Below are 24,374 nucleotides of genomic sequence, written 5' to 3' on the forward strand. Positions count from 1 at the left end.
AAAAAGGGTATGGACAATAGGCAAAAAAAGCCAAGGTAAATTACAAGGTTCGTACCAACCTCACCTCGCGTGTGGGACAGTATATTGAGAGAGTGGGTAGGATTTTACCTTGCATGCAATTTCTGGGCCGTGTTGTGTATTGTCCATACCCTCTTTTTTCCTGCCTTTATGTAGCCAATGTGTAGTTGCCATTTAAACGCATGTAGCAACAAACGCGACTTGATATATTGATATTGTCATTAAGGCAGAAAAAGTTAATTCCTGGCTAATAAGTTAAAGTAAGTGTAGTGCACTAGTGGCGAGACCCATCAAGGAGGACAAAATATCTGCAGCAAGGCTCCCTGTTGGGGTGTAAATTCCAGATGCAGTTTTTTACAGCCCGAGGAGACGGGAGTGTGAGCTATAGATACAACACTGTTATAGATACAACAACAACGCTGTAACGGGATGGAACGGGAACGAGGGAACAGCCAGCAGTGATAGGAGGAGGGGAGAGTTGTTGTAATAGGAGAGAGGGGGGCAGCATGTTCTTGTTCTTGTAAAATTACCCAAAAGAAATTTCGTTCGGGAAATGTGGAAAATGTGCGCGAGCTGAGAAACAACCCCGAAAAAGAAGCGACAATGAAAACGGAAAGAGAGGCCAATCGACAAATAAATATCATTCAGGAAAGCTGAAAAATAAAACTAAAGCGTAAAATAAATAGAAAAAAAGCAACGATAAAACGTTATAAAGAAAGTGTGAGAATCGGAATCAAATGAAATCGAATTCCAAATCAGAATTTGGATTGTAAATTTTCGTCGCTGCCTGTCTGACGCCGCCTAAGAGATAAACACAAAGAGAGAGATAAATACAGAAATAAAATTAATGGAAAAGCATAGACATATGTAGGTAGGAGTATATACATGTACATATGCATACATATGTATGTTTTATTGGTTGTGCGTGTGTATTTTGTGTAAGTGAGTGAGTGCTTATCTCGGCAGGGAAATGTGAATGGAATTGGAGCAGCAGACGAAGAATAATTTCGGAAGATAAAAACCGAAACGAATCGAAAGGTAAACCCTTGTAATGCTTTAGGGGGTTTTGCGACGCCACGCCACGCCTGCCTTCCGTGCACACCCACCAAACATTCCCATGTCCATGTGTATCCCCAATGTGCTCTTTTAAGCCTGGCCAAACTAACAGCTGCCCACATTTCATACTCCTCTACATTGCGTTTCGCATCGCAGGCTACACACACAACTAAAATGGTTGTCGCCAGTTCTCGCATCATCTACTACGCAATATAAGTACTCTCCACGCACTGTCGCTGTCACCGTATCCTATGCATCGACCACATCGTCTCAGCATCGCCATCACCTGGAGCACGAGCACTAACTCTCCTCATCCAACATCATCCAGAATAATCCTGTGGGGCAGCAGGGGGAGTAGGATGATACTTCTTCTGCTGCTGCTCGGCCTGGTGACGCCGCCGTCAGCCAGAGGTAAACTCGAGGGCGAAAGCCCAGTCCAGTTCCCTCATTTCCAGCTCACAAATCTCTTGGATTCCCCTCCAATTGCAGCCCAATATCAGTCGCCACGCATTATCGAACATCCCACCGATTTGGTGGTGAAGAAGAATGAGCCAGCGACACTCAATTGTAAGGTGGAAGGCAAGCCCGAGCCCACCATCGAGTGGTTCAAGGTAGGACGGATGGCAGCGGACACGCTATTCAGTGGCTTTAAGTTCTCTCTTAACTTTCTCCTTTTTTGCTTTCCCTCCTTAGGACGGCGAACCCGTCAGCACGAATGAGAAGAAGTCGCATCGCGTCCAGTTCAAGGATGGCGCCCTGTTCTTCTACCGCACGATGCAGGGCAAGAAGGAGCAGGACGGCGGCGAGTACTGGTGTGTGGCCAAGAACCGTGTGGGCCAGGCCGTTAGTCGACATGCCTCGCTCCAAATAGCTGGTAGGTCCAATCAACTCTCGACAACTTGTCTGCCCACACACTAATCTCTTGTGCTTGTGCTCTTTTTTCTGCCAGTGCTGCGCGACGATTTTCGCGTGGAACCCAAAGACACGCGCGTGGCCAAAGGCGAGACAGCTCTGCTCGAGTGTGGGCCGCCCAAAGGCATTCCAGAGCCAACTCTCATTTGGATGAAGGTAAGACCCAGACGACAATCACTTAAATCAGCCAGCAATTCATATATTAATCCGCTCCCCTTTCTCTGCTCACATAGGATGGCGTCCCCTTGGATGACCTGAAAGCCATGTCGTTTGGCGCCAGCTCTCGCGTGAGGATTGTTGATGGTGGTAATCTGCTAATCAGTAATGTGGAGCCCATCGATGAGGGCAACTACAAGTGCATTGCCCAAAATCTGGTTGGCACCCGGGAGTCCAGCTACGCGAAGCTGATTGTACAGGTCAAGCCATACTTCATGAAAGAGCCCAAGGATCAGGTGATGCTGTACGGCCAGACAGCCACCTTCCACTGCTCCGTGGGCGGCGATCCGCCGCCAAAGGTCCTCTGGAAGAAGGAGGAGGGAAACATACCCGTGTCTCGGGCCCGAATCCTGCACGACGAGAAGAGCCTGGAGCTCAGCAACATTACGCCTAGTGATGAGGGTACCTATGTCTGCGAGGCGCACAACAATGTGGGTCAGATCAGCGCCAGAGCATCGCTCACCGTGCACGGTAGGATTTAAATCTGTTCATTGGGTCAAAAAACCTCTTTTATCTATGGTTTCCTTCGATCCATTAGCTCCTCCAAACTTTACCAGAAAGCCCAGCAACAAGAAAGTGGGCCTCAATGGAGCTGTCCAGTTTCCTTGCATGGCCTCTGGCAACCCTCCGCCTTCTGTGTTCTGGACCAAAGAAGGCGTGTCCACGCTGATGTTCCCGAACAGCTCTCACGGCCGGCAGCAGGTCTCGTCGGAAGGAACGCTCCAGATCAGCGATGTTCAGCAGGATGACGAAGGCTTTTACGTTTGCTCAGCATTCAGTGTAGTAGACTCCTCCACAGTGCGCATCTTCCTTCAGGTCAGCTCGGTAGACGAGCGTCCGCCGCCCATCATCCAAATAGGGCCCACCAATCAGACGTTGCCCAAAGGAGCTGTGGCGACACTGCCCTGCCGTGCCACTGGCACTCCCAATCCCCGCATTAAATGGTTCCACAACGGGTATGCCGTGCAGCCAGGCAATCGGCACAGCATCATCCAGGGCAGCTCTCTTAGAGTCGATGGTGAGTGATAGTCGCTATCCCCATTCTAAGAGATATAAATAAAGTATCTTCGATCCTTGCAGATCTGCAACTGAGCGACACTGGTCTCTATACATGCACTGCCTCCTCGGAACGTGGCGAGACCTCCTGGTCAGCAACGCTTACAGTGAGTTTAAGCTTGAAAGTTGCCCTTGCACCTGACACACAATTGATTTCATTTGCTAGGTTGAAAAGTCGGGCGCAACTTCAATGCATCGCGCTGCTGATCCCAGCACGTATCCGGCTCCACCTGGCACACCCAAAGTACTGAATGCCAGTCGCAGTAGTATCTCCCTGCGTTGGGCCAAGAGCCAAGAGAAGCCAGGCGCCGTGGGGCCGATTATTGGGTAAGATTTTAGCAGATTATTCCAGTGTGGATTCTTTATAAAAGTGTCTCTCTGTCTCTCTCTTTCTCTCGCTCTCTCTCTCTCTCTCTCTCACACACAGCTACACTGTAGAGTACTTTAGTCCGGATCTGCAAACTGGTTGGATTGTGGCTGCTCATCGTGTGGCCGATACTCAAGTCACTGTATGTTTTCCCTTAAATCAAAACTCCTTTCGATGACTAAAACCTGAATTTTTCCTCTGCAGATATCCGATTTGACGCCCGCCACTTCGTATGTCTTCCTGGTGAGGGCGGAAAACTCCCAAGGGGTGTCTGTACCCTCAGGCCTATCGAATGCCATCAAAACTATTGGCGAAGACTTCGATGCAGCTTCGGCCAATGACTTGTCGGCAGCTCGAAATCTGCTCACTAGAAAGGTAAGTTTTAGAGGTTCCGTTAAGGATTTAAAACTCCGACTAACTCTTTATTTCATATGCAGTCTGTGGAGCTGATAGATGCCTCGGCCATCAATGCCAGTGCCGTGCGTCTCGATTGGATGCTGCATGTGAGCGCGGATGAGAAATATGTGGAGGTATGTGCTATATACTATTGTGTGGTGTATAACTCAGCTAATTCTTCTTTCCGATCTATTTTCAGGGCCTGCGCATTCACTACAGGGATACAAATTCGCACTCGGCGCAGTACCACTCCTTAACTGTCATGGATGCCTCGGTCGAGTCGTTTGTGGTGGGGAATCTAAGGAAGTACACCAAATACGAGTTTTTCCTGACGCCCTTCTTTGAGACAATCGAAGGACAGCCCAGCAACTCGAAGGTGGCCCTCACCTACGAAGATGGTAAGCTTTCCCATTCAACGATCAAGCTCTCACTAATTTTTTCGCTCTTTCCCTTAGTTCCCTCTGCTCCGCCAGATAATATACAAATCGGGATGTATAACCAAACAGCTGGATGGGTACGATGGACGCCGCCCCCTGCCCAGCACCATAATGGCAATCTGTATGGCTACAAAATCGAGGTGAGCGCGGGCAACACCATGAAGGTGCTGGCCAACATGACGCTCAATTCCACCACCACATCGGTGCTGCTGAACAATCTCACCACCGGAGCCGTCTACAGTGTGCGTCTGAACTGCTTTACCAAGGCAGGCGATGGGCCCTACTCCAAGCCGGTAAGTGAAAACATTGCTCTCAGAGTTGGATTCTTCTCCTAATCTCGTGTTTTCTCAGATCTCTCTCTTCATGGATCCTACACACCATGTGCACCCACCGCGGGCTCATCCAAGCGGGACTCACGATGGCCGACATCAGGAGGGTCAGGACTTAACCTACCAAAACGGAATGGGTGATATTCATCCCAATAGCGACACCCATCCCACCACACACAGGACGTCCTCGGACTATCTGCCTGGGATCTGGCTAATGGTTGTGATTGTCATCATACTGTTAGGAGTGGTCATTTCCGCTGCCATAGCCATGGTTTACTTCAAGCGGAGACATCAGATGACCAAGGATCTGGGCCACCTAAGTGGTAAGTGAAATGGATAGACTTCTGATTGCAGCCTCCTCTCATTCACATTTCCCTCCACTTGCAGTTGTGAGCGACAACGAAATCACTGCCCTGAATATCAACAGCAAGGAAAGTTTGTGGATTGATCGCAACTGGCGTCCGACCGACACTGATAAGGACTCGGGACTGAGCGAGTCCAAGCTGCTGTCCCATGTCAACAGCAGCCAGTCCAACTATAACAACTCCGATGGAGGAACCGACTATGCCGAAGTGGATACCCGCAACCTAACCACGTTCTACAACTGCCGCAAGGTGAGTTCGATCTTAGATATTGAAGATTGACCATCTAATCCGTTTGCATTCTTTGCCAGAGCCCCGATAATCCCACTCCCTATGCTACCACAATGATCATTGGCACCGCTTCGGGTGAGACCTGCACCAAACCCACTTCCCTGAGTACCGACAAGGACTCGGGCACACATTCCCCCTATTCGGATGCCTTTGCTGGACAGGGAGCGGTTGCTCCCGTTGCAAAATCGAACTATCTGCAATATCCAGTGGAGACCATTAACTGGTCCGAGTTCTTGCCACCACCGCCGGAGCACCCGCCACCATCATCCACCTATGGCTACGCTCAGGGCTCGCCGGAGTCCTCGCGTAAGAGCTCCAAGAGCGGAGGCTCTGGCATTTCCACAAACCAAAGGTAAGAGCCGCATGACCAGCCATAAAATGGATCACTCCTCACCCAGACATTCCCCTTTAATGCAGCATCCTGAACGCCTCCATTCACAGCAGCTCTTCCGGTGGTTTCTCAGCCTGGGGCGTTTCTCCACAATACGCACCCGGCTGTCCACCAGAGAACGTATACAGCAATCCCCTGTCATCTGTGGGCGGCTCGCAGAATCGTTACCAGATCACGCCCACCAACCAGCACCCGCCCCAGCTGCCGGCCTATTTTGCCACCGCGTCACCTGGCGGAGGTCCCCCCACGCATATTCAGTTCCCCACTCATCGCCATGCTGCCAGCGAGTACCAGGCGGGCCTGAATGCATCACGCTGCGCCCAGAATCGATCCTGCAACAGCTATGATGCCCTGGCCTCGCCCATGCAGCCACCGCCGCCGGCTCCGGCTCCTGAAGGCTGGTACCAGCCGGTTGTACCTCATCCACAGGGACATCCAATGCAGCCGACAACCTCCAGTCACCAGATCTACCAGTGCTCCTCCGAGTGCTCGGACCACTCCCGAGCCTCGCACAGCCATAAGCGGCAGCTGCATGCGGAGGATCACACCAGTGGCAAGCGCTCTGGCCACCGTCGTCACGCCAACACCCAACTGGTGCAGCCCTGCCTAGAGAGCGAGAACGAGAACATGCTGGTAGACTACGAGTTGCGCGAGCGCACATACACCAGCGACTGCTGCAATAGCTCCCGGGAGGGCGACACCTGCTCCTGCAGCGAGGGCTCCTGTCTGTACGCCGAGGCAGGCGAGCCGGCTCCCCGCCACATGACTGCTAAGAATACTTAAAGCGGAACTAGCTGACGCCTTCCTTCCCAACGAGTCATCATGGGGAGACGGTGTGTCGAGGCAGAGCCATTCCCCGATGGTGGTTTAGTATTAAATAGCATCTAGTCTAACTTTTCATTCATATCGAACTTAGCCAGCGGTTAGGCCCCAGTCCTCGAGCCTGGGGAAAGCCGCTTGGACAAACTCAAAGTTTCTGCGCCATAATTTCCCACTAATATCGAATACGACTACGAACCATGGAATCAAATACGTACGACTGCCACAACAGACACACGCACTCATCATATACAACCACAATCATGGGGGCATTGTGCAGCTTTAGCAATTACGAATTTTCCATTACTACATCCATACAGCCTAGACATTCATAGACAAGCACAATGCTCCCCAGCATCGCCCCCCTCCTAGCACCCAAAAATTTCCCTCATGAAAAACATAAAGTACTTAAGAGATAGATACGAGTGCTGTACGATAGATATTGCTTCAGATAGGGATAAGCGCATGGGCTATCCTTCAATATAGAGTTCAGAGCCCAACTCAGTGTGAACAGATCTTCAAGAAATACGTACTCAAGAGAACTTATTGAGCAATTTAAACAGATCAGGCCATAGAAAGTACACTGAGTAAACTGAGCAAGGACTCGAGTATGTAGTTAGAACCAGAGTGCATATGATTAGATATACATATGTACAGCATGTTTTTGGTCCTAGTCATAGGCTTGATACGAATACGTTAACGATACTGACTACAATATAGTATGTACTTGTATTCAAAACTCTTTCATATCTACGATCACAATCGAATACTTGTCTCCGCCTCGGACTTGTGATGAGGAATGACGGAGGAGAACTAAGGAGTGACGAGGGAGACAAGTGAGACGGCAGTTGCAATGTTTAATGGTTAGTGCTTTTCTATAAAAAGAAAAATATAATATACTTCACAAATGCGGTGGTGACTTGTGACCCAGTGAATATACATATAGATATACATATATACATACTGAACTACATACACACGACTACACGACTACTTACATAGCATTTAGCCAAGTTTAGGACCTGCACACGGCTAACCGAGCTACTCCCCAGTTTTCCGTTACGTTGTCCAGTGTCCGCTGTGCAGATCCCCTCCACGACATACATTTTCTACAATCTTGCATTTTGAAAAAAGTAAAAGTCTAAAATGTACCTGTGATATACCCCCATTATAGTATTTTAAACCCATTTTTTTTTTAGTTATGTATGCCTTTTTGATTTCGATTTGAGTTTTTCGTTTATTTCGTTCGAACAACGAGAAATGTTTGTTGGAAAACCCGCACGCATACGAACAGACAGATTGATAGACGTTGGTGAGGTTTTGGGAGGTTTTTGGGAGAATATATAGCATAATTTAGAACTTAGACACGTACCACATTTGAAATGCAAAATGGATAATACGAAAATCATCAAATCGAAACCATCGAAGCCAAGAGAAATGCTCAGAGACTTCGGCTAGCCGGAGAGGCCCAAACACTTTTCGAAGAACCTAAACGCGTGAGCTGAATGGCGATCGGAATAGGGCGGGATGGTTAGGGCTGACGGAAAAGTGTTTAGAGCCGAGTGGAATTGGATATGACGGATATCCATTTGGACTTGAGTCAACGAAACGTTTAAACAATACTACACACACACACACACACACACACACATATGCATTACTTATAGCTATACGTACGTATATAGAGATCATATAGCACCTAGAACCGCGCATGTATCAAATCAAATCAAAATATGCTATAGCATACACACCCCACACAAATCCACTTCCTTGCTAGCCGGCCAGGATCGGCGAGGCATGTACATATATATTATATACATATATACAAATACTCCTATACGTTATATCGAATCCAACTTGCTTTGAGTTGTACTGCCCTTCCGTAGCCATATTTAGAGACGAAGCATAGTTGGGTCTGGGTTTTAATAATTAGCATCTAGATTCTAGAGTATTTTAAAGTCATAGCGTAAACGAATTTTAAGAACGAACGTAACCCTCATCAGAAATCGAAGTCGAAGCGAAAGCGACATTTAATTTTACTGCGTACTGCCATAAACGAACTCTTCTAAATGAAAAACACACACAACTGAAATATACTTACCATATAAATACGAGTATATCTAGATATATACATATAGCATTTAAAATTACATAAAAATTAAAGGAACATTTTACATATACATATATGGGGATATATATTTAGTTTTTAGAACTTTTTGTACTTACAGCAATACTAGTTCCTGGAAGGCGACTTAATTTTGATCTATGTCTGCCCAAATTCTGCTCTCTAACGGATGTCGACTTCGCCAGAAATCTCCTTGAGCTGCAGCGGAACTTTGCACTTGAGATGACAACCCTCCAGGGTCGACGGACCTCTCAATCCGGTTTCAATTTACAGTTTTTCCGCAGCACTCTGATTGTCATGAGAGCGTTGAAGTGGAGGATATTCCGAGAGCTGAACAAGTGTCAAGTCCCAAAGGAACTGTCTCTCTTTGTGGTATTTTCGTTTCCACTAAGGCTGAGCTGTAGGACACACCCAAAGATGGAAGACAAGATTAGGTGCCTGGAATGAGTATTCTGAAGTGTCTGCTCACTCTATGTCCTGCAGAAGATCAGTTAAGTGATCGATAAAGTTCTCTTTCTGCCGATAGGGATTATAGTCTGTGCATTTATTGTTTCGTTCTGGCGATTCTCGGAGTTTGCCAGCCCAAAACAGATTCGTTCCAATGATCTGCGGGTTAACTTGAGACACTTTCTTTGGCCCGCTGTGCAACAATATCTGCGGTGCGTGAGCAGATTGCCATCACCGGCAAATTATGTGATGTTCTGTAACAAATCTGTCACAGCTTGACGCCGCTGTTGATGCTTGCCGTCTCGGCGTTCACTCACAACGCCACCAACTTGCTCACACCCTTTCGCCTGGGCATCCACATCCACTGCCAGGGGTCAGTACGGCAGAGAGATGCGGGCAAACCACAAATTGGTCAGAGATGGCGATAACATCAATTGGTCTTGATGGCGGTGCCTTTTGTATGATTCTCCCGCAGTACTTGATGCCACAATATGCTCTACCCTCACCACTGGCTCAATCTAAATTATGTATGTATGACTATGGCTCTGGCAGCTTTACTATAGATGTACTTTGGGATAGTTCAGATCATTCTATTCATAAAGCAATGCCATGGTTTGATCAGAGAATAAACGTTATACCAAGACCAATCCCCATCCAAAGATGATTTTCCTAAGGACTTATGTATATTTGTCACCTAACAAGCTGCTCATATCCCATATCCTTACTGTTGGCCTCGTTCTGGAGGACATGCAGGACTTTAGCAGAAAAAATACACATATATATCCCAAAGGATGAAATTTCCCATTCCTAACAGCAACATTACAGAATTTGACCATGTTTTCTTTAATCAGGTGCAATAAAGTTCTTAAGTCGAAGAACCTAGCCAACAAATGAAGGAACATGCAACATTTATGTCAGCCATCTGCAGATGAATCAGCCATCTTGAATCTGATATCCGTAGGCAAGACGAGTAGCTATACAGATGGAATCTTCTGGGCTGGCCCAAGCCTCAAGCTTGCTGCGTGGGCCTCCCCTCTCTAGTCATCTGCCCACAGCCAGCCCTGGCCCAGCCCTGCCGCAGTTGCGTCTGCGTGTTGCGCCTTTTCCGCAGTTGCCGCTGTTGCCTCTACCTGTGTTGCTCTGCGACCGCTTTAATGATGATCATAGTACGCAAAACTCAACGCAAAAAACAGAGAAGATGACGAAGGAGATGCAGCCGAAAACCAATCGATTATTATATGTGCCGCACTATATTTCAGTCGGAGGCAGTGGCAGTGTGGCTGAAACGAGGGATTGAGCCAGAGTTCCAGCGAAGAGATTATTTTTATTTGCCCTGCCAGATAGCCAGACACGTCGAAAGAGTGATAGAGGGCGATTGGCCCTTTTGGGCCAAACCGGTTGGACAGGTAGCGCTGGAAAAGTTGTACGCACGCCTTGCCCTTCTTGGTCTTCGTCTGCGGCATCCTCCTGCTCCTCGCCAGGATAATGACTGTACGAGCACGGAATCTGGGTAGAGGTTGGCATCAGCATCGGCCTAGGAGTGCTATTCCATTTACCGTTCCCTCTTCAGTCAGGATGCTGGTGCGTGTCGTCTCTTTCTTTCTCTCTGCATGTGCGTGCGGGGGTGCGGGTGCAGGTAGCGACACAGATTTCTACAACGCCCCTACCCCCATCCCTTATCACAACCCTCGTCCTAGTCTTGGTCCCTTTTTTAGAAGGCAAAGAAGATGATGTCGACTCTGGTGGCGGCGTTTTCCTTTTTTAGGTCCCAGAAAATGTTCTTCTCTGTGTGTTTGTGTGCGAGAGGGAATGTGCATCGCTTTCCTAGTATCAATAACAATGGATTCCCGCTATTGTTGTTCCATCCGCTGGATTTTGTGCATCATCCCAAATCCCAAACGACGAAGGCCTGCCCCTGCTTACGCTTGTGCCTGTATATGTGCTGTGTGCGGCAACATTTTTTGGAGTTATCGTTAATATTTTCTTGGAAACCGGGATTGTATTGTTGCGCTCGCAGGTAGCGAACAGCGATCGCACACACAGATACACACAGCCGCACACAAATACAGAGGCAGCTAAAGAGGCAAGACAGGTACCTGCTCGACTTCGGAATGCAACAGCGGCAGAAACAAATGCGTCGGAGTTTGGCATTGAGAGACGTAAGCTCTGTGCTCTGTAGAAGAACCTGAACACAATCTGAGGACCAGACCTGACCCGACCATAGAGTCAGACCAGGGCCAAAATCAAGATGAATCCAAGCCAGGTCTAGCATTCAGCTCGGTCTCTCCCTCTCTCTCAATCTTGGAATCTATCTCTCTAGCCTGAGAGAGCCACTAATACAGATGCAGATGGAGAGACTCTCGCTCTCAAACGCTTGCCTTTTTCAGTGCTGACAAAATTGGCAAGCCATAAAATATAGATTTTTTTCTCGTTGAGCAATACGTCCATTAAGAATTTTATAAAATTGATGTACTCTATGTATTTTCAACTGTTGTTGTTTCTTTTTAATTATGGTAAAACTTAAGCACTAGCTCAAGCTTTTTAATATAAATGGCTGTATTTTATCTAAATAATTTTGATGTTAAGGTTTCTCATCTTTTATTTCCTTTTAGCTGTTCAATATTAACATTTTCGCTACTATTGGAATAAGTTGATTGGCAGAACTAAGTTGAAATTGCTCTAAAATATGTATTATGAACATGTTTGAAGAAACATAGCATATGATGATATTCCACATCAATCTTATTGAATCCCTTATGTAATGCTTATAATTTCCAAATACTATACAAATTTGCAAGAAAATCTAGCCGAAAACAAGCCAAATATCACAAAAACCTCCACTGCCTCTCAATTCAGCTTCAGACCGAGAGACTGAGAGAGAGAGAGCGCACTGCTCTACCTGCTTTGAGCACAGTCAGCCATTGCTGAATTCGACTGCCTGCTCACACAGATACTCGGCTCGCACACACACAGGCGCACATAGGGGAATCTATCTCTCTGTCGTTTTACTATAAGCAACGCTGCTGCGGCCAAAGCGAGCGTAGTTTTTCTCTCAACGTCGTCCGGTTCGGTTGCGCGCGTCTTGGATCTCTCGAACACTAACGACATTTGGATTTACCCACCATCCAAGCCAAGCCAAAGGCCCCCCAAGTGCTACAGTCAGAGTGCAAGAGTCGCAAGCCAGAGTGGAACACGAGTGAATCAGTATCAGTATAAACAGAACCAGAATAATCTCGCGGACATCCCAGTTCTAGTCCCAGTGCAACCTAAGAACATCTTACGTACCATATTCCCCTTGAAACTGTCGCGTACCGAGTAAAATGCGACGTATATAAGACGCATCTACGTAGTGAACCCGTCATAATAGAACCTTCTATACAGCCACAAAGCAAAGAGTCTCCTGCAGACAGAGTAATCAGCGAAATAGCTAGAGGAAGAGAAAGAGGTAGCAGCAGGACGCCGAGGAGCATGGCCACCAACACAGAGCTTCTGCCCTTCCACCATCAGACGACCATTTCCCTGCAGACAGCGGCCGCTCTTACCAACTATCATGGCGGCGGAGGCAGCACAGCCGCAGCGAGTGGAGCCGCTCCCAGTGGAGCTAATGGCGCCCCCGTGTGGGGCATGGACGAACTCTACCCACAGACTGAGCTACCCGGCCTCACACGCAGCGCCCACCACCTGCTGCGCTTCACGCCCTACGCATTGCACCACCGCCCGCAGCTGCAGACCCTTCCGCCGGCGCTATACCTGCAACATGCGGCCGCGGCTGCAGCCGCTGCTGCAGCAGCAGCAGCCCATGCACAGCACCACCATCACCATCATCACCACCACCAGCACAGACCCGCCTCGCCGGAGAGCCCACCCCCAGTGGAGGGCACGCACATCAGCAACCTCTTCCCGGAGTTGCTCGAGCAGATTTTCGAGCACCTGCCTGTGAGGGATCTGGGCCGTGCGGCCCAAGTGTGCAGCGCCTGGCGGGACGCAGCCTATGCCAAGAGCGTGTGGAAGGGGGTTGAGGCCAAGCTGCACCTGAAGCGCTCCAGCCCCAGTCTCTTCAACTGTCTGGTGAGGCGTGGAATCAAGAAGGTGCAGATCCTATCCCTGCGCCGCTCGCTCAAGGATCTGGTGCTGGGTGTGCCGGCCCTGACATCGCTGAACCTCAGCGGATGCTTCAATGTGGCGGACATGAACCTGGGACACGCCTTCAGCGTGGATCTGCCCAACCTAAAGACGCTGGACCTATCGCTCTGCAAACAGATCACGGACACGAGTCTCGGACGGATCGCACAGCACCTGCGCAACCTGGAGAATCTGGAGCTGGGCGGCTGCTGCAACATCACCAACACCGGCCTCCTGCTGATCGCGTGGGGCCTGAAGAAGTTGCGCCACCTCAACCTGCGCTCCTGCTGGCACATCAGTGACCAGGGCATTGGTCACCTGGCCGGTTTCAGCCGCGAGACGGCCGAAGGCAATCTCCAGCTGGAGCACCTTGGACTGCAGGACTGTCAGCGGCTAAGCGACGAGGCGCTAGGGCACATCGCCCAGGGCCTCACCTCCCTGAAGTCCATCAACCTGAGCTTCTGCGTCTCCGTGACGGACAGCGGATTGAAGCATCTGGCGCGCATGCCCAAGCTGGAGCAGCTGAATCTACGCTCCTGCGACAACATCTCGGACATTGGGATGGCCTACCTCACAGAGGGTGGCAGCGGCATCAACTCCCTGGACGTGAGCTTCTGCGACAAGATCAGCGATCAGGCTCTGACGCACATCGCCCAGGGTCTCTACCGCCTGCGCTCCCTCTCCCTCAACCAGTGCCAGATTACGGACCAGGGCATGGTGAAGATCGCCAAGTCGCTGCAGGAGTTGGAGAACCTTAACATCGGCCAGTGCAGCCGCATCACCGACAAGGGCCTGCAGACGCTCGCCGAGGATCTCACCAACCTCAAGACCATCGATCTCTACGGCTGCACGCAGCTGAGCTCCAAGGGCATCGACATCATCATGAAGCTGCCTAAGCTGCAGAAGCTCAACCTGGGCCTGTGGCTGGTCAGATGATGCGTCCACCATGACTGCAATGCCTGTGCGGAGGCGGAGGCAGCAGAAGCGGCAGCATCGGCGCTCAAGAGGAAGAGCTCCACCACTAATAGCAATCCCAACACGAGTTCCAATACCAATGCTGGTCTGGGCTAGACTTCTGGCGGAGGAGAGACACTTGGAGTGGCCCTGAAGTGTGCGTGTGACTTTCAATCCTACCTACCGATAGCGGATTGCCGCTTGCCGATTGCCCATGCCCATGCCCATTGCCCGTGTGTCCAGTCCAGTGTCGAGAAGTTGCATGTCGTCTGGCTGTGGCACGTAATTATATAGGGAGAGGGGAATGGTAAGGGCTGGCAGGGCGGAAAGTCAACTTCGGGGCAGACAAGATACACTGAAAACTCATAGCTTTCGTTTGCCATACCACACGCTGTACTAAATTTTTTCGTACGAATCGAGTAGAAACGGAGAGACGATGGGGAGAGGTGGAGTGTCAGAAAGAGACGTAGAAACAGGCGGAGGCAGAAACAACAACAAAGAGCAAACAATGAAACATACACACAGACACACTAACACTGAGACACAGCAAGAGCGAAAGAGTGGGAGAGTGAGGTGGAGCGACGGCGGCGTCATGGAGCTTGCTCTGTGTTGTTGTGCCGCTGGTTCCTAAGGGGGGGAGAGCGGTGGGACGAGGCCCCCACTGGCGTCGGCTTACACGCACGCAGCGATAAAAAAAGGAAAAAAACAGAAACGAGAGAAAAAAGAAACAACAGCAAAAGCAGCAACAACAACAACTGCAGCTATGGCCGCCAGCAACAAAGTGCATGGCGATGGAGACGCGCGATAAGCGTCATGAGAGCCCAGCAGAGCCGGAGCAGCGCGAGTAAGATTGAGAGGGAGGGAGAGTGCGATGGAGTGGGCAGCGCAGCACATTATAACATACACACACACACACACATACACACGCACGCAGTATAGAGAGACATGCATATGTATGTGCAATGCAGGCCGCCGTTAAACAGATGCAAATAAATTTAAATAGTTTATTTTAATTCACGCTTCGGCTACAAAAGCCAGCGTCCTCCATTGCCACAGCGACAGCAGCAGCAGCAACTGCAACAACAACATGAAGAATGTTCGGCAACGGCAGCTGCCTTGGCTGTGTGTGTATGGTGTGTGTGTGGAATGAAGTGTAGGGAGAAGAGAGGTAGGAAGGCAGCTTTAAGCTTTCTGAGACGGGGCTCAACCAAGGTATAATCTGTATAAGGTGAGGCATACCCAGAGCTCAAACGATGATAGTTTCATGCATGATGGTTTCATGTATCAGAGGTTCATTAAATAGCAGGTTTAACAGTTGGGCACTCTCTCTCTGACTTCTTAATATAGGCACTTATGTGCCTTCAGGAATACCTCACCTGGAATGACTAATATACTTTGGGTGCAACTTTGACTTCGTTCACTACCGCTGCTCCACCACCCCAGCATTTGCTCTTTGTTGCTGTGTCTCTACAGTTTTTATCATCCTCTCTCTCAATGCTCTGCTCCCCGTTTCACCTTATATTGTTTGTGTTCTCTTTTTGTTCTGTTTCTTCTTTGTTCCTCCCGTCAGCTCCTTCTGCGCTTCGTTTGCGAATTCGCTTTAGTACAGCGTCCGTTAGTTATGCCGTTTAATTTAGTTGATTACAAATTAAAGAAAAAACGAAAATCTAAGCAAAAAAACATGTTAATAGTAGAACTTAAAGAAAACGCGTAAATTTAATTTCTAGTTTTTAGTTTTAGCATTCGTAAAGCCACAATTAGTCAAATACGAAAATGAAGAGGAAAACATAGCGAAAAACTCACCAACACACACACACACACAAACGTTAAAGAAAATTCTGTACATTTTTTTTTTTTTTATTTATAAGTAAGCAAAAAAAAAAAAAGCGAAGGAAACCCGTAAAAAAGAGCGATAACGATTGAAAAGAATATACGAATTAATTCTTTTTTCTATTGTGATATAAAATGTATTGTATAAAAAAACACAAGCAAACAAAATTAAACAAAAATGCTAAAACAAGAATTACGTAATTTTATTTAAGCAGAAACAAGGGACAAAACCTTCCAAACAAACAAAAAATATAAAGAATAAATTAAACTAAATTAAATAAAAAACTAAATAAATATTGTAATTCCAATGTTATGTTAAGTACTGGAGTCCCGATTCGAAGAACTTTTGTTGAGCCGCAATATACCGAATGCCTTAATTCTTTTTGCAAAACTATTATTATTAACTATGTTGATTCTTGAGATCCTTGATTTTTGATTACATTACCCGTTTACCCCTAGCCCTAAGATCTCCATTTATTGATTGATTGATTGATTTATTGATTGATATTTCTGTTGTGTCACGTTGACGGAGAAGCCCCCAGAAAGGAGAAGACGAACGGATCATGCGGAAGGAAGAGAAAATAAATTAAATATGTATAAAAAACCAAGCAAATCGTATGTGTTTTCAACGATTCTGGGTGATGGGATGGGATGGTTGGATGGGTCGAGAATGGCAGTTGTTTATCTTATCCAACAAATGCGTAAATATTTTGCTGGCAATTCATTTTATTCCATGTCCCGGACACGAGTGTGCGTGTCTGCTGCATTTTGTAATGAACAAAGGGCCACACTAATGCAATTCCAATGAAATGTGCAGCCAGCCAGAGATGCAGATGCCGATATATGTAGTATGTATGGATGTGCTCATACATATGTGTGTATGTACATATATACTTATGCATATACTGCATATGCGGTTATGCAAGGGACACACACACACACACGGACTCCTCTTATGTATTGCAATTATTTATATTCCCTGCATTATGTATGTGCAAGCAGCGATGCATTTACAAACACATACTACATACACTCGAACACGCATGTTCGTAGGCCTGTGTGGCACATAACGGTTTTACTTGCTTGCTAACTGCTTAAATTTGCATTAAATGTGCGTATGCGTCAATTGTGCGTGTGCGTGAGTCTTTGTCTGTGTGTTTGATTAACATTTATACATATATGTATGTACATCTGTGTTTATGTATATACATGTATATATATATATGTACTTAAACGTATATAAACGTATGTGTATTTGGAAGCCATCCAATTGGGAATTTTCAACGCCTGGAATCAGCGGTGCCCACTCTTAAAGCTTTAAACGGGGATTAGAGCCCGAAACAGAACTCAGATTGATAGATTAGCGCTTAGACCTGATTTCGTGGTCACAAACAGAACTATGCGATAAATCTAAATCACATAGGAAAAGATTAAGTATAAAGAGATTATGTATAAACTTTATACATGCGTACATACATAAATATGATTGTACAGACTTTGTTACTAAATTTTAGCAGAATTGTTGCACTCAAAGATGACCCAATCCAGAGCGACATCAGATGTGGTAGTTCCCTATAATCGAACTTCACAGAAGTTTTGTGCTATTATTCCACTGAAAAAATTCTTTGTTCAGTCACTGCTGCATTTCTGATGAATTGTAACATTATAAGCTTATGCGTTTATAATACGAGCAACTATTATTTGGAAATACCCTCGCTCAGAGAACACAGCGAAGCTCATCTTGGAACGGAACGGAAATTCCGCCTCAAAGTCGGGTATTTCTAATGCTATAACTTGGATTGAAAGGCCCGCTTAAGTTCGTTTTAGTTAAAATTCAACACACAAAACCTGACTCAAGCTCTTTCTCTCTCTTTCTGTCTTTCTCTGGCTGAGGCCTGAATCGGTGTGGTCTCTGTTTCTCTGCCTCTGCGTCTATTTCTGCATGTGCCCCAACTGCGACGACTGGAGCTAAAACTGGGAGTGCGCTCGTGTGCCGGGCAAAATGTTGTTTAACCAACATTTGCATTCTATGAATTTTGAATTTTCTAAAACGCAGGCGTAAGATATCGTCGAGGCGAGTCACGAGCATGGGGACAACAACAGCGGGGCAACGTCGCTGGCTCGGTGGCTCCAAGGGTCGGTTCTGGTTTGGTTCGGGGGTCCAGGCCCTGATGTGAGACTTGGGCTATTGCTTATCTTATCAGTCGACGTGGGCAAACAAAGCAAGCCACCCACCACTACCACAACCACCCACCGAACGGGGCAGGGACCAGGCCTTACGACTTATCGGTCATATTGGGGGGTACTTTGGCTCTGATATGCAGTGGAGCTGCAACTGCATTTGCTGTGGAGCGCCCCATTTCGGGGGGTCTCATTAGCATGGCAACGGCCATGGCAGGGAAAGCTACTGGGGGGGGATCCTGGACCAGGGCCCAGAGATTCAGAATCTAACTCCCATTTATCAGCATTTTCCACGCACTCCTCGGCACGAGACGAATTCCAAAATCGATTCGAACTCTGCCGCTGCCGCTGCCCGTGCGAGCCCCTGCTGCCGCATACACTCTTTGACGTTCCAACGGGCTCGTAATGTCGCACAGGGAGTTGAGACGCAGCAGTCGTCTGGCATCCAAATGTGTTCCTTTTACCGTACTCACACACACACACACACACACACACAGATACTCACTAGCACACAACCATACACTGGCATACACGTCTCGGGGAGAGAGAGACCGTCGAGCAACCCTTCGCACGGTGGTACGGTTCCATTTCGATTCGTTCGGTTCGGTCTAGCACTTTGAGTTTGAACCCCCGTTTTTTCAAAGGACTAACTTCAAATGCCGAAAATAAATGCCCCCACCCCCTCCTTTGTACAGCGCTCCCCTGGCACGGAGCGCTAAGGGAAATGCATTCAACATACATATATAAAAAAGAAGGAACGAAGAAATTTTAATCCACAACGGACCCGTATATGTGTGCCTTATGGATACCCTTGTCTCTGGGTGTGTGTGTGTGTGTGTGTGTGTGTGTGTGTGTGTGGGAAAATGTGTGCTAGAGTATGTGTGTCATGGATACACATTTCGTGAATGCCGCCCAAGGTGACCAAGGATGGAGAAAGCACCACCACTAAAATCACCAAGGAGCGGCTATCACAGCCGCTGTCGTCTCTGCAGTCTCTGCAGCTACCTGCCCCTGCGATTCGAGACGGGGCGGATGTTGCACGACGAGGACGATCGGGCGTGGAATGTGGAAACAGGTGTCCTTAAACCAACAAAACAGAAGGGAAATCCGGAATATGAAGACAGCTCAGCCTGAGATTTTCGCACATAAATCAGCATTCAGATACATACTATATGTGATATTGTTCCGAACGCAGCTTGAAAAGATTTATAAATGTTCAAGAAGAAAGTCGGAAGCAATAAAATATATTCGCATATAAATCAGAGTCCCAGAGAGCTGATCCAGAAGTTTCAGTCTCTGATTTGTTATCCACAATTTCAGAATGCAAAACGTATTCAAAATAAATACTATATTATTCAGAATCGGACAAAGATTTTGGAAAAAAAATTGGTCTTAGATATTTTAAAGTTCTGAGAATCAGCATATCCATTAGGTTGACCGAGAAGTTGCAATCTCAGCTTATGAGTATCGTCAGAATATAGCCTCAGTACGATCGAGAGTTCAGAAAAATGTCATATGTATATGTAGATCCGAAACTTGTTCTACCTTCTGTGGAGTCAAAGGGAAATCGCTGAAGCTATCGCTGCCAGTGGAATGTGAGCGAAACAACATCAAGAGGAACGACAGCGGGGAATGTGAAACAAGCGCTGAGATACAGATACAAAACACTTATTTTTAATTTCGATGAATCACCGTTGGTTTGGTTTTGGCTTTTGGTTTCTGTTTGGGGTTCGGTTCGGTGCGGATCGGTTGGGGCTGAAACGAAATTCAGCGACGTCGCCGATGACTGCATGCCTCGTTGGAGCCGGGCGACGATAGACAAAAGGGGTACACAGGGTGCGGGTGCGGGGGAGATCAAGGCTGGCAGAGCAGAGCACAGAACACGGGACAAAGGCGCACAGAGAGAGAGAGAGGGAGAGAGATACGGATAAGAGAGAGAGGGGGAGAGAGATACGGATAAGAGAGAGATGGAGACAGGAGAAGTAGAGGAGAAAACGCGATGAAAAACAAACTGAAAGAATGCACAAAGAGCAGACGACGATCGGCATTGGAAACGAAACGTAACGAAAAGCGTTGAAAATGCTGGTCGAATATGTCGCCGACCGAGAACTAGAGCTCCCCCTTTCTGATCTGTATCTGTAATACAGATTCTGTATCTAGAGCCACTGACATTCCAGAGGGACTATTTCCAGATAGCGGGTAATCGTATCCGTCTCCGTTTTTAGCGGGTTTCAGGCAATGTCTGGGAATGTTGAGTATCAGCCGCCCCTCAATCGGTGGAAATTCGACACGCCTTGAAAGCCAAGTAAAATTCTAAGCAAACCCGATCCTCCCCCTTCTTTGAACCCTCTAGCCATATCACGCGGTCTAGACATGTGCCAGAGATCTAATATTTGGTCTGCATGCGGGAGTTGGATGAGGATGAAGCTTAAGGGAAACGTAAACTTTTCAGCTCTCTCCCTTGCAGCATCAGCATCCTTTTGTTCGCAGCGAAGCAGAAGAAAGAGAAGCGGAAGTGCTTTGTCGCCATTTGATGTGACAACGACTTCCTGCTCGGGCCTGACCTGAGACCGGGCACCGAAAAGTCTTGGCTTAGAGTTGGAGTTGGACTTGGCAAAAATATTGATTATTTAAGATGGCGTGCCATATGGACGATGTGGAGGTGCACCACAACGGGGTTGGATCTGGGGTTAGTCGACCAACAACGGTGCACATCAAAGGCTTCGGTTCGTCAAAGTTCTTTTAGTACGTGGCTTTTTCTGTTTTTTTTTTTTTAGCTTTTTCTGCTTTTGTTGGTGCTGTCGTCATTTGCATTTTGGCGGGTTCCCAGTGCCACGGATGAGAATCGAGCGAAGGTCTCTCGCAAAATTGATTGTGCGGCAACCTGGGAAAGACCTTTGCATATGCATGTCAAGAGTTGTCCAGCTCTGGCCATTGTTGTTGTTGCTGTTGTTGTTCTTGCTGCAAGTTGTTGCTGCTGTTGCATGTTGCCGTTTCTCTGGCTGTGTGCCTGTGCTTGTGCTTGGCCTGTTGCTTGGCTTCGGTGGAAGCCTGGTGGTTTCTGTGTCAGCCACCTGCCTGATCCGCCTTAGGATCTTTGCGACCCGTTTCTGTGCCCCTCTCAGCTCCCCTTGGGGTCTGGGAGCGTTAATTGCAAATGCTGGGGTATCAGCCACGCCCCGAGATGCATATTAAATTGTGTTGCAATAAATGCGAAAAATGCATAAATAAATAAAAGCGCTTGAAACCGCAGGACAGTCCGAGGCTGTCTGCCGCGGTGCGGCATGTCCGCAGCACTTCCGTTGGCCCGCAAAATGGAGCTGGAAATTTTGAATAATATACCATCAAATTTTAAATGCTCTCCCTGCTATGCGAGTCGTCAAAACAAAACTAAAATAGATATTTAAACACAGCAATGGAAGAGGCACAGTCACTGGGCTTCCCAACATCATAAGGTGGAATCCTGCCGGGTGATCGGGTTAATTGCTGCATTACCCATCCCTCCCCTCTAGTGAAGGGTATCCTGCATTAAAATCGGCAACAAAATCAAATGTAACCAAATCATTATCCGCAGCCGCACAAAAATTATGTGCGTGCAACAAAAATGCAATCGAAATCGGAATTGCAGATGGTCCTTGCTGTTGGTTGATGGAGTCGCCGTTGCTGTGGCAGTTGCAATTGCAGTTTCAGCTGTACATGGTCGGAATATATTGTATATGCTTAATGGTGGGCGGTGGGGCGTTTGGAGCCGGCCGGCGGAGGATGGTGGGTGGTTGGATGCATTTTGGGGTTGCATTCGGTGGCGGTGGACAGGAAACTTGATAAGTTGGCCTGTACAAAGGAAATGCATGAAATGTGCATGGAATGCACATTCTCATTGTATCTGTGTGTTGTTCCTGTGCTTGTCTGTGTGGCTGTGTTTGAGGCATTGGAATTTCAGACGCATAGATTGTAGATAATTGCAATGTTGCCCTATCTGACTGCAGCCCCACAAAAGTAGGCAACGAAATTGCTACCTTCTATTTGGGGTTTCATTAAGATTCAATTACTGGCCAGAAAGGGAAATATTTAATAATCTTCATATGAGAATTATTTTGCGATAATTGTTTCACTTCTCCCTGCTTTTGTTGCTGCCTTCTATGTGGGCAAAGGGCCAACAGAACCGTTGCATCCGTTGTATTTTGAAATATATTTCAAGCTCATTCAGCGCATTCGAGAGATATTCAGCAGCCCCACACAGATACGAAACCCACACAAACACGCACTCAACCAGAGCGCGAGAGACAGAGAGCATGCTGCCTCCTCTCTTATTGCCTCTCCCGCTCTTGGGCTCTCTCTCTTGCCTACCCACCACTGGATAACAGAAGACGCTCGGGTGGGGGGCAGAGCCACGTTCGCGCCAGCAAGTCCACCATTCGTCTGGCTGTCGTTCCTCCGCCCGAACAATTGAAAACTTGCTCGGGCGAATCGCCCCAGAAAGTCGACAGTTTGCTGCCAATGGCTGCCGTGCTTGGCTTTACCCTGTCCATTTTGGTGGCGGACGCGCCATAAAGTAACGAGTTCTTTTATCTGCCGCCTGCGTACAGTGAATTTCGTCGATTTCTGGAAACTTGATGGCGCGTCGCCCCAGCAAGTATGGGGAAATGTCAAACGCACAGCGACGTGGCGTTGAATCTGCTACTTGATGGCTCCCTCAAATGGGCGCTGCAGCCCCGCAACGAACCCCGCCGAGCCCCACGAGCTCCGGAGCTGTAGATGTAGCTGTAGCTATAGCTGGAGCTGCCTGCCTCTGTCTCTGTCTCTGCCTTTGCCTCTGCCACTGCCTGGCTGGCCGTCTTGCCTTGCCTTCAGTCGCGCTGCTGCTGCTGCTGCTGCTGCTGCTCCAATGAGCCAGGGCTGGGGGTTTGCTGCTCTGTCGCTCTGTCGCTGTCGCTGTCCCTGTTGGAGTACAGACTTGTGGAGGAACTCTTATCTCCGGCTAGTCGTCAGCTGTACAAACCCCCGAATATCATATTTAATTTACGTTGTTCCTCAGATAAGGAGAACTTTCTTGATCGCAGATACGGACAAACTTTGTCAGAGATTGGGCAGAGTGACCCATTTATGGGGCAGCTGGATTGCCAAAGATCTATGAGATTATCATGAATCTAGAGATATTGTGTGATCATAAAAAGAAATACAAATATTTCATATTATTTCCTTCAATACTTTACGGCTTTTATACTGCCAAGTACTACAGGCACTAATAACATTATTGTTTCTATATAAATCTGTACAAGTACCTTTCCCAGGAGAACACACATACCATACCATCATCTCCAGTTCGGACTCCATAAATGAGTTCCGTATAATATTCCGCAATAAAATCTCTCACATATTAAAACTGTTTGAAGTTGGAAGAATGTGGCCATCCCTGGCACTCACTGGTGTGTTGTCGCAGCAAGTATTTTTCTTTCTTGGACTTGGACATATAGCGTTCGTCCGTGAATTTTCTTCCCCACTACCGTTGGGGCATACAGGGTGCCCCCTATTGGGCTTCGCTCCGATCGTGAGTCGCTGCTCCTGCCCCAAAAGTGCTCCCATCCAAATGGGCCCCAAGGTTGGGTCGCATCGCATCGCTTCGCGTCGCAGCGCAGCGCTGCGAGTCTCTCTGCTTGCCACGCAAAAAGCAACATAAAATGTTGTTTTTTCTCTTGAATTGCTTGTGGCCCTGTATTCCCAAATATATGCTTAGAGTGTATCTGTGTGTCGGTCTCTCTGTGCCTGTGTGTGTAAGTGCGCTGGGGATCCGAGAGTGTGTGCGTGCAAGTGTGCGAGAGTTTAAGCTTAAAGCTATTGTACACTTGGTGTGTCGTGTCTGCCTCTCTCCGCGTCCCGCGTCCCGTGCCCCGTTCCCCGTCTCCCCTTTTACCCTGCTACATGTCCCCCTTCTCGGGTTGCCTTTCCCCCATTCTCCATTTTGGCGTTGCCTTCGTTGCCGTCGTCCTCGTCGGCCTGTCGCTGTCCTTACAGGGAGCAAGCAGCCAGCCAGTCAGCCAGCGAAGCGGCAGGAGGAATTTTGGAGG

At 47.9% G+C, this 24,374-nt stretch overlaps 2 protein-coding genes across 6 annotated transcripts; both read left to right on the top strand.

Annotated features, from left to right (window-relative positions):
• The first annotated feature begins 174 nt into the window (after window positions 1-174).
• On the top strand, window positions 175-8,834 carry LOC108158564 (protein sax-3). Of its 5 annotated transcripts, none has more exons than XM_017290994.2 (18): window positions 175-278; window positions 1,231-1,485; window positions 1,564-1,685; window positions 1,768-1,948; window positions 2,024-2,142; window positions 2,220-2,673; window positions 2,741-3,220; window positions 3,283-3,365; window positions 3,425-3,585; window positions 3,686-3,767; window positions 3,830-4,000; window positions 4,063-4,155; window positions 4,221-4,419; window positions 4,477-4,751; window positions 4,810-5,110; window positions 5,175-5,401; window positions 5,461-5,792; window positions 5,858-8,834. In XM_017290994.2, the coding sequence occupies exons 2-18, from the start codon at window positions 1,326-1,328 to the stop codon at window positions 6,612-6,614; spliced, it is 4,197 nt and encodes a 1,398-aa protein (XP_017146483.1). In that variant the 5' UTR covers window positions 175-278; window positions 1,231-1,325; the 3' UTR covers window positions 6,615-8,834. The 5 variants fall into 5 exon arrangements, with proteins under 5 accessions (XP_017146483.1, XP_017146482.1, XP_017146485.1 ...); XM_017290993.2 differs by lacking the exon at window positions 175-278 and adding an exon at window positions 302-1,056; XM_017290996.2 differs by lacking the exon at window positions 175-278 and adding an exon at window positions 302-1,056 and having other exon boundaries at window positions 5,882-8,834.
• Window positions 8,835-12,250: 3,416 nt separating this feature from the next.
• On the top strand, window positions 12,251-16,734 carry LOC108158562 (F-box/LRR-repeat protein 14). The gene has a single exon (XM_017290986.2). The coding sequence runs from the start codon at window positions 12,691-12,693 to the stop codon at window positions 14,278-14,280; it is 1,590 nt and encodes a 529-aa protein (XP_017146475.1). The 5' UTR covers window positions 12,251-12,690; the 3' UTR covers window positions 14,281-16,734.
• The last annotated feature ends 7,640 nt before the right edge of the window (window positions 16,735-24,374 follow it).

Source organism: Drosophila miranda, chromosome 3, assembly GCF_003369915.1.
Source record: "Drosophila miranda strain MSH22 chromosome 3, D.miranda_PacBio2.1, whole genome shotgun sequence".
Taxonomy (NCBI): Eukaryota; Metazoa; Arthropoda; class Insecta; order Diptera; family Drosophilidae; genus Drosophila; species Drosophila miranda.